General features: G+C 35.0%; 1 protein-coding gene across 3 annotated transcripts; it reads left to right on the forward strand.

Annotated features, from left to right (window-relative positions):
• Nucleotides 1–229: 229 nt before the first annotated feature.
• On the forward strand, nt 230–10,183 carry LOC105155716 (nucleotide-sugar uncharacterized transporter 2). 3 transcript variants are annotated; one of them, XM_011071637.3, is made up of 10 exons: nt 230–584; nt 3,140–3,291; nt 3,380–3,588; nt 3,675–3,768; nt 4,163–4,329; nt 4,445–4,615; nt 4,858–5,965; nt 7,323–7,659; nt 9,484–9,549; nt 9,622–10,183. In XM_011071637.3, the coding sequence occupies exons 1-7, from the start codon at nt 512–514 to the stop codon at nt 5,141–5,143; spliced, it is 1,152 nt and encodes a 383-aa protein (XP_011069939.1). In that variant the 5' UTR covers nt 230–511; the 3' UTR covers nt 5,144–5,965; nt 7,323–7,659; nt 9,484–9,549; nt 9,622–10,183. The 3 variants fall into 3 exon arrangements, 2 of the variants coding, with proteins under 2 accessions (XP_011069939.1, XP_088733912.1); XM_088877786.1 differs by having other exon boundaries at nt 9,655–10,183; XR_847331.3 differs by lacking the exons at nt 230–584; nt 3,140–3,291; nt 3,380–3,588; ... (2 more) ...; nt 4,445–4,615; nt 4,858–5,965 and adding an exon at nt 6,981–7,140.
• Nucleotides 10,184–10,512: the final 329 nt, after the last annotated feature.

A 10,512-nucleotide genomic window follows, 5' to 3' on the forward strand; every position in this document is an offset into this window, starting at 1 on the left:
AATCAATACAAAATACTTTGCGTACATTAAAAAATAAAAAAAAATAATATATTTTATCGTAACACTCAATTATGTTGCATATTGCATCAATATAATATATAAATTCAATTGAAATGTAAACTATTGGAATTTTCGGAAAAGAATAGGATATTTGAGGGGCCTCTACCGTTGAATGTAAGACCCCTTCACCCTGTTATTCACCAAGAATATTTTTAAAAGCATCTCCCAAACGGCCTATTTCTCTCTCTCTCTCTCTCTCCGCAAAATCCTCTCTCTCTAAATCTGCGGATTACAAAGATTTTGTCCTATATTTTCTTGGGTTGTTGATATATATCCCAATAAATGTGAAAATTACTTCTTTCACATTTACTGAGTGTCTCGTCTGTCACCTACACACACACCCCACTTCTACTTACACTCACACTCGCACGCACTCCCTTTTGAGGGAATGCACTGACTCTGCAACAAATAGCATCAGCATCAGTATCAGCACCAGAAGAAGTGGAACAAAATGCTGAATTTTTTGATCAGAAAAGATGTCAGGAAAATTCTCAAGCGCAAGGACAGTGATGCTGGTGAAAGAGGTTCATCTACTTTTCTTTCTTTTTTATTCTTGACAAATTGCTCTGAGTTTGGTCTTCTTTTATGAGTTGGAGTATTATTTTGTGGTTACGATCTCTGAAAATGTGGCTGCTAGTCACTTTGTCTACTTGAAGAATGGCAAATGTCATTATCACTTTTAATTTTTGTTTCAAAATATTTGGTAATCATGGGGTAAAGTGTAGTATTTCAAGTTTCCATGGGAAAAATGGAAATAAAAATTGAAGAAAAACCCAGAATTGAAGTAAAATGAAATGGGCTTGTGAATTTCTATTGATCTGGTACTGTGAAGCAGCTTTCATTTTCTTTTTTTTTTTTTTTTAATAATGTCGGATTTTTGTTATGTTCAAATTCAGCAGATTGGCTGTGTATCAGTTTTAAGGTATTTACATGGAGTTGGATTGCTTGAAATGTCTGATTTTTGGTAATCATAATGAGTAGCATATGGTTCTGCTATATGTTCCTTTACTGTTGTGTTATGGGGTTTCAATGGCCAGCAAGATTGGATTTTTAATTGGTTAAGAGTGGGCAACATGTGATGGATGTCGTTTAGAGATTGAGATTTGAACAAAGGAGCATCGGAAATTCAGAACACATATGCGAAAACTGCTATGTAACTAATGTAAAAGCTCCCCATTGTAATAGTGTTAAAGTGGATGGGGGACCTAGAGTTGTGCCCAAGGTTTGGTATAAAAGGCCAGATTCAAGGGAAGGGTTGAATGTTTTGTAGCACAGATTTAACACAACCATTGCGGGCTCATATAACCTTCCAACACGACATTTTGCAGAGGCAGAAATCTGAGGAAATTTAAACTTTTCCTTAAAAGTATTATGAAATAAAATCTTAGGGTTAATTACATTTTGGCATCCGAACTATGACCATTTTTACACTTTGACATTTAGAAACTTTTTTTTGCATCAACTTGCCATCTCGACCTTACGAAATTTTGCACTTTGTCATTTATAACTGTTTTTCCACCAAGTTTTTTGTCAAAAAAAAAAGTCACATGCAGTGCACATGTGATATTTAAAAGTTATGTGATGTAATATTTTTCACATATGCACAACATGTGAAGTTTTTCCGACAAAAAATTCAACAAAAAACCCCTCATATATGGCAAAGTGCAACTTTCGTATAGTTGACATGGTAAGTTGACACAAAAAAAAAATTAGATGCCAAAGTGTAAAAAGAGGCATAGTTCGGATGACAAAATATAATTTACCCTAAATCTTAATAGATATTTATTTTGTCCGAGAGACTAAGTAACTTATCGAGGGATTTTGACATTAGTTCTGTTAATTCCATAGAATATTGATTATTCTCATCTCGTAAGTTGAGTGCTAATTGTACTTTTACTTTATAGTCATAAGTATATAGTCTGATGAGCAAGTGTTAGTATTTTTAGTAAATTAATGACTTTAAGATCTTGAATGCTGATTCATCCTTAACTATATAGTCTGATGAGCAAGTGTTAGTATTTAGTAAATTAATGATTTTAAGATCTTGAATGCTGATTCATCCTTAACTTATGGATTAACTCTAAAAATCAATCTCTTGTGCTTGGTGGGGTGGGGGGGGGGGGGGAGGGGTTGGGCCATAGTTTTTTATTTCAACTAGTAATCTGCCCAACTCCTCAGATGATGAAATATGCATTTTAATGCTGAGAGTAAATGTCAGCCTAGCATCTACTTCATTTAGAAATGAATGATGCCTAAACTGCAGGGGACATTACCTAACAATTGTGATTGAGCAATATTCAGGCAACCAAACTCAAAAAGCTTTCAATGAGATAAAAAAAACAATTAAAAACCACAAGTTTACTGTCGATATGGAACAGTAAAAACAAAAACCTGTCCTCAGGATTGAAATTCTTTTGGGATTTTTAACTTTGTGAACTTATTTCCTGAAGTTAAACTTTGTGCATTGAGACGGAAAAAGAAAAAAAACTCTTAGAACACAGCCCATCTATATATGGATATTTCAGTTATTTAATTTGATTGGGGAAGTGATATCTTCACATGTTTCATATTGTTAGCCTGATACATTCCTACCCTACTTGATACCATCATGTGAGGCCTGGTTTCATGATTCTTCATGTTTTAATTCTGAGAGTTGCCGCATAAAGTAGCAAAACTTTAACAATTCTCTTGTTAAATGTGGGAGCATCTGTGAACACCCTTGAGTAGTTGTGCCTGCATTCTCCATGTGTATATGTCATCTTTTATCATCTTTTTCTTCTTCTTTCTATTTAAGTTACCTGCCTTCTTAAGCTTGTTCTGGCCAAACCTTAAAACTTTAAATCCCAAGAGCTGTTAAGAATGTTGAGTTGGTCTTGTAATTGTTATGAAAATATTTCATCTCTATGCATATGTACTTATATCTATATAATATGTAATTACATATATAGATTTTTTATTGACACTATTAGTTTACTATAATCTGCTTGATTTCTTATCCCCACGGATTGTTTTTGTGAATTTAATTGGTTTTCTTACCATGTTATATGTCGAAACTGATTTATCTACTATCTTCTTTCAGGTAGAGCCTTGGAGGAATTACGTGCCTCTATGTTCAGCAAATTACGGTTAATCGATGGTGCCAAGCGTCAACAGCAATCTCTATGGGGACCAACTGTTGCTCTTACATTCAACTTTTTGGTTTCTGTTAGTATTATCTTGATGAACAAATTGGTAAACTACATACCTTTTCTCCTATTTCATGCTATGTGAAAATCACATAATAATTTAGGCTCTGACCTTATCGTTTTCGTTCGTCCAGGTACTTGTCAGGGTTGGATTTAATTATCCAATATTCTTGACTTTTATTCACTACGTAGTTAGTTGGTTGATAATGGCACTTTTAAAAACTCTGTCAATTCTCTCCCTATCTTCTCCACCCAAGTCGACAAAATACTCATCATTGTTATCACTCGGTATAGTTATGTCTCTCTCCACTGGTCTTGCCAATGTTAGCTTGAAATATAACAGGTGAGGCATTATCATCACTATCACTTCACCTTGTCTATGTCTTACGTACATTTGTTCTCAGTAACGGTGCAAACATATTTTTCCAGTGTCGGATTTTACCAGATGGCTAAGATTGCTGTGACGCCTGCTATAGTTTTAGCTGAATTCCTTCTCTTCCGGAAAAGAATTTCAGTGCAAAAGGTAACAATCTGTTAGCCAATGTTCTAAGTCCATTGTGAAACTAGAGACTAGGTTGATACTATACTCTATTCTTGGATGCAAATGGTTTAGCTATATGTAAGACAGCGATGAAAACAATGACATTGAAGAATTCTGGTCCTAGATCATTTTCTGTATTGCAGTGTGCTCGTAAACTTTTCCCATCTAGATGTAGGAAAAGTTATGTTAGAAAAAGAAAAGAAAGAAATCTATGTTATCAACTCCTTAATACGTTCAAATCATTGTAAATGGTGAAGTCTTTTAAGTAAATGGGTATTCTTCACAATGAACTGCAACTAGCTGCTATATTTATGAAATAAGAGGAACTGTTTAGTGAGACTGTTCCTACTTTTTGGTACTAACTATGCAATTTCAGGTACTTGCACTAACTGTAGTATCCATCGGTGTCGCTGTTGCTACTGTGACCGATCTTCAGTTTCATTTTTTCGGTGCTTGCATAGCAGTAGCATGGATTATACCAAGTGCAGTTAATAAAATACTGTGGTCGAATCTTCAACAGCAAGACAACTGGAGTGCCCTGGCGTAAGTCACATGTTTACATAGGTTCTGTTTTCTCTTTTTTTAGGAAATCCTTTTCAGTATTCCGTTATTGGACATTATAGGCCGTAATTTCCTTTCATGCCTGTTGTTCTGACAGGCTAATGTGGAAAACAACACCTATTACATTGTTCTTCCTGGTTATGATGATGCCATCACTGGACCCTCCTGGTGTCCTTTCTTTTGATTGGAACTTCTACAACAGTGCTACTATTGGTGGTTCCGCTGTTCTCGGCTTCTTGCTTCAGTGGTCTGGTGCTCTAGCTCTTGGGTAGGTATCTTGCTCTAGTGCTCCGGTTTAAGCTTATAAAATGACCAAGAATGTTAAGCTGGCGATACTTAAACGAAACCAAAAGCTTGGTATCGACTTACTAAAGATGCTAAACCGGTGATCTTGTCCTCTAATGTAAATAGTTCAGCCGAAATGCAGTTCGAGTCTTCATTGTATTGAGCTAATCGATATTAGAAATGCAATAGCTATATCGTTAACCATGTGCTTCCTCATCGACGTAGGGCGACCTCTGCAACGACCCATGTCGTTCTTGGACAGTTCAAAACTTGTGTCATTCTTCTGGGAGGCTTTCTTCTCTTTGGTTCAAATCCCGGGCTAACAAGCATTCTGGGAGCCGCCACAGCTCTCATCGGTATGTCTTTCTACACGTACCTCAACTTGCAATCACGGCAGCAATCAGCCAAAGTATCACCGAGGCAATCTGCTTTGCCATTGTTATCAAAATCCAAGCTCAGCAAAGAAAACGGTGACTCCCACGATGGAGGTGGTGGAGAGGAGCACGTCTGATATGCCGTCAAGAACCGCAACTGTCGTCTACTGGTGAAGCCTTTCATCAAACTCCAATTTTGAACAGACTCTACATCTGTTGGTTTCTAGACATGATTAACGGCCCTAGCTAACCTTTTGACATTCTCATAATTATGTCTGAGTACTGAATTTGCTCATCTGGTTGTAAATGCTGTTAGAATTTCATTTTTTAGTTTTATTGGTCAGTGTATATTGCCTGAAATTGTTGCATCATTATTTATTTCGAAAACAAATACTTTATTTTTAAGTATATTGGTCAGTGTTCATGCTTATTTCGATTCAATCATTGTTCTTATTGCCTTAAAGTTTTTGTTCGGTTTTGTTTTGAAAGAAAGATTTGAAATGACTCTTTTGGGGCTTGCAGCAAAAAGATTTGGCGAGGGTTGCATTACAAAAATGGGCAAAATTGCAATTTTGATCCCATAACATATGCCTTTTGCGATTTTGGTTCCATTATTTGACCCTTCACCACATTTAATCCCAAAAATGTAAAAAGTTTGCAATTTTAGTCCCATTAACAATTTCCATCCAATTCTTCACGGAAGGCGTACGTGCTCCGTTATTTTAACTATGAGTTGACTGGAAGAGTTGGCCAAAGAGAGAAATCAAATATTTCCCCCAAAATCTCAAACACGAACCCTAGCCCCTCTCACATTCAGACTTGATTTGTAGCAAATTGGATGAAAGTTTGTGAAGAAACTTCAGAAACCAGGAAGGAAAAGTAGCGATTACTTGTTAGGGGCTCATTTGCAATGTCCAAACAGCCGACAGAATTTGTTGGGTATCCACCGCCACATTACTGTGAGTTCCCCTTCTTACTTTTGTATGTGTAAAAATGATTGTGTTGTGGTTTGAGATTGTAAAGTTACTGGATATTGATATATATATATATATATGTGTGTGTGTGTGTGTGTGTGTGTGTAATACATGTGAGGTTGTGACTTGTTATTTGCATTTGTGGTCCCCTGTTTCCTTGACTTAATTTTGTTTTTTGCTGAGTATGGTGGACCATAATGTACGATCTTTTTTATTTTGAAGTGATAGTTTATTTTCGTTTGCCTACTACTTTCTGTCATTTTGTATTTTGTATTATAAAGTTTGCCTTGCCTTTTCTTGTGTGTTGAGTTGTTGTTCTTTTTTTTTCTTTTTTTATGGCTTTACAGATGATCTTGCCCTTGAGGTTACGTTAAAAATTCATTATGGAAGGCATTTTAGACACATGCCCCCTGAATATGTTGGGGAGGGGGAGAGTGGTATTGGTATTTTTGATTATGTAGATATTAATACAATATCTATTGGCTACATTGATAAATTATGTGTAGAGATTGGTTATTTGGGTGTTAAAACGTATCATGTAGTACATAATAGTATATGGAAACAGATGAGATTATGGAATTGTGCTTAAAATATTATTGTGATAGAGTAGTGGATACTTATGTTACAAGATAGGTAAAACATTTGTTGCAGTCAAGATGGGGCAGGGGATTCACAACTAACTGACATAGTGGTTTGAAGGAGTGGATATTGAAACACTAAGTGGGAAGGGTTCAGCAGATGAAACTGAATAAGAGGATTATGATCAAACAAGTGATGAGGAGAGAGATAAAAATGATGATCTTGTTTACAAAGAAAACATTGATTCTAAGGATGAATGGCAAGGAAATGAGGAGGGTAATCATCAAAACAATGATTAGGAAGTGGGGGATGACTCACGAGACAATCCCTATGTTTGGTTTTGTAATTTGCACACCTGCACTAGGTGTGCAATTTTAATTTTAAATATATTTTTTTTATTATAATTTATTCTTATCTCTCTCTTCTTTCATCTCTGTCGCAGCCTTCTTTTCTCTCTGTCGCAACCTTCTTCTCTTTCTTTCTTTTCTTCTTTCTTCTTTCTTGTTTCTTCTCTCTTTCCTTTTCTTCTTCTCTTTTTCTTCTCTTTCTTCTTCTTTCATTTTTGTTTTTCTTGGCAGAGGGTCGGTTTCCTTTTCTTTTTCTCATTTTCTCTTTTTCCTTCTCCTTCTTCTTCTTTCATTTTTGTTCTTCTTGGTAGATGGTTGCCAGATCTTGTTTTCCTTCTCTTTTCTTATTTTTCCTCGCGTTTTTTTTTCTTTCTCTTTTGTTGTTTGATCTAACTTTTATTATGTGAAATTTGCAGCAATTGGAGCACCCTTTTCTCTGCCGTTTGTGTCGCCGCCGCCACCAGAGTCAACGCCGTCGCCGTCTCTGTCGCGAGTTTACAGATCTGAAAATTGATCTCTTACCTAACTTTGTCTTTGCTTTTGTCAAAGAGTTTGATCCAAGTAGCTGAGTTTTGGAGGTGGGTTTTTTATGTGAAGTGAGGAAATGATGAAGAGGGTCGGAGATGAGATGAAAAATGAAGTCTTGCAGCTGGTGGAGAGACCGGGGAGGAATAAAGATTGTGAGAATCAGACTGTTGAAACGGAGTTGGAGACTGAGACCCAACATCCATACGCCTTTCATGTTTCTCTCCGGTCAGCCACACTGTTCTTCTTTATTTAAATTTAGGATGTTGTTTTTAGTTATGAACTACTTCTATCAATTTTGACATGTTGCTCAACATATGTTGGTTATTGAGAAAAATTAGCACCGATTTGTACATTATAATTTTTTTTATATATTTTCAGAAATTGATTTGGTTGTGTTGTAGTATATAGTATTGGCGCACTATAGAGACCTATTTTGCCGCACTGTAGATAAGGCAATAACTGAGTATTTATTGCATGGAGTGTTGAAATGTATATCAATTGCAGTGACTATACACTGCAATTTCGTGCTACTACTATTCTTGATTTAACATTTCACTGATAGGTTTTGCATTATATTTATTGAAATTTGACTTGTGTGGCAGTGCATTATATTTACTTTTAAGCTTTAGTGTGGCAGTGCATGACTGATATGCATTGTACTGTCAGTGCCTTTTATTTATTGATAAGCTTTAGTGTGACGGTGTTGCTTTTTAATACATTGACTACATCCACTTGTATTGTTTGCCAATTGTCTGTGGAGATTCACATGGTCACAGTGACACTTTTGGCATATTTGAAACTATAACATATATGTTACTTATTTGGTCTATATATATAGCATTCATATCGTTCGCTAAAAAAACGACTCCATCTAAACTTCAAAGTTCAAACACTTGTATTGGTTATTGAGTATGTATCTGAATATACTGTTGCACTCGGGGAACGGTAGCTTGCATTCCACTTTTCGTCGGTGTTCTGCTTTTAAACCATCATATTCCTACGTTAGAAGCAAAAAAGTACTTGTTAATCCCAAAACATCAAAACAAAAACATCAAAACAAAAACATTAAAAACATTAAAACAAAAACATTAAAAACATTAATTCAAACATAATAAATGGTTTTGGTACAATCAGAAGATGATTTTGCAAGTGATAAGGGGTTTGAGGGCGAAGAATGCACAAACTTTCCACTGTTCAATCAAGTGGATGCTTATAATCCTAAACTCCAATTGGGCCTAAATTTTTACTTCTAAAACAGAGTTTAGAATTTCCATCCAATCACATACCATCACAACAAGAAGAAACTTGAAGATAACATAGAATGATAAAAGAAGAATATATACTAAGTGTGCAGAAGATGAATGTGACTGCAAGTGTCATGCTTTGAAAAGCAAGAATGAACAAATGTTTCAAATCAGATAGTATAATCCCAACCACAAGTGTGGGGTTTTATATAATGAGAAGAATGTAAAAGGTTCTTGGTTATTAGGCAAATATGAGACTTCTTTTAGGACTGATCCTAAAACAAATGTGAAGGGATTTAGGAATAATGTAATTACAGATATCAGGTTGCATGTATCTAATTTTCAAGCTTATAGGACAAAACATGTTGCATTGAAAGCTATTGAGGGAAAACAGAGGACCAATATGCTAGATTATACGATTATGTAGCTGAAAGAAGGAAGAACATCAGGTAGGCCTGCTAGAGCAAGAAGGCTTGAACCAAATGAACAAGTTAGAAAGTAAAAGAAGAGAAGAAGGGAAGTCAAAGGACAACAAAGTGAGCATAGACTTAAAAGGCAACCAATGACAATAGTGTGCAGCAAATGTGCTGAACAAGGACATAACAAAAAAGGTTGCAATAGACAAATTGATACAACAAATGAAACAAGCCAAGTAAGTGTTATATGCTTATATTACTTGTTTGAATAATTGAGTTTAACTTTTCTTGCATGAATGCTTGAAATAGATACATATTTCTCCACAAGATTCATATTGTGATTTTTTGATATTTTCAACATGCTGATTTATAACTAATTAAAACTGCAGGGGCTTAATTATGGATAGGAGCAACATGATGGAATTGAGATTGCAACACAACCTAATAAAATAACAGTAAGTGCCTAATATTTTAGTGTTATATGCAGCCTGAATGTGTTAATTTATTTGATTTTTCTGTGTTATAAGTGAGGAAACGAACTCAATCATTGTCAACTCAAGCATTTAGGGATTCCTAGAAGAGCAACATCCCAACCACTAAATCCAAAATATTTTATCCATCAATCCCTGCAACAAGTGGAATCTGTACAAGAGCAGCATCAAGGAGGGCAGGTCAAATACACAAATTCCAACACCATTTCTGAATGTCACAAACACTCCTTCACCATCACCACCTAATTCCTTACATCTGGGCTAGGAAGAGTGAACATTCAAAAATCAGTGTCATTTGCTCGAGGTTATCCACCAATAGCAAAATCAATTATGACTCGGGAAAGAGCAAAAATCACAGCTGAACATAATTTTCCTGTTTTGAAAAAGGATGGGAAGAAATTTGTTACGTTGTCTAACCTCGCTGCAATTATTAAGGCAACAACTTCAAAAGTCAAAGGAAAAGAGAAGGCTTGACATGCAATGATATGTACTTTTTTTATTTTTTGTCCTCAAAACATCATGACCAAAATGAATGTACACATTTTACTATGTGGAGATGTGACTTTATTTTAAAAATCAATGTGGAGTTTTTCTAGTATTGGTTAGTGTTTGTTGTTTTATGGGATCATTGACTTTTTATTCCAGGTTTTATATACCTTGTTCCATATTTGAATTGGAATAGAATGCATTGTTATAAACATATATTTCCAAAGTAATATTAAAATTCTACATTAAAGTATCATTAAATTATAACCATACAATATATTTAAATTTTCATAATAGCAAAAACATTACCGTAAACATAAAATATACCATTTAAAACATATCTAAAACTTCACACTATTATAGACATTAAATTACATAACATAGTTTTACAACCAATAGTATGCTTCATCTACACCATTGCAAAATGATGAAGTCTTCTTC

This window comes from Sesamum indicum, linkage group LG2 (assembly GCF_026168435.1).
Source record: "Sesamum indicum cultivar Baizhima isolate 11 linkage group LG2, ASM2616843v1, whole genome shotgun sequence".
Lineage (NCBI taxonomy): Eukaryota > Viridiplantae > Streptophyta > Magnoliopsida > Lamiales > Pedaliaceae > Sesamum > Sesamum indicum.

What these genes read in the sequence shown, in the direction of transcription:
- LOC105155716 (XM_011071637.3), top strand. Translation starts at nt 512, where the DNA reads ATGCTGAATTTTTTGATCAGAAAAGATGTCAGGAAAATTCTCAAGCGC. An exon ending in AAAGAATTTCAGTGCAAAAG is followed by an intron (nt 3,769 to 4,162) that starts GTAACAATCTGT and finishes ATGCAATTTCAG; the next exon opens with GTACTTGCACTAACTGTAGT. An exon ending in TCTGGTGCTCTAGCTCTTGG is followed by an intron (nt 4,616 to 4,857) that starts GTAGGTATCTTG and finishes TCATCGACGTAG; the next exon opens with GGCGACCTCTGCAACGACCC.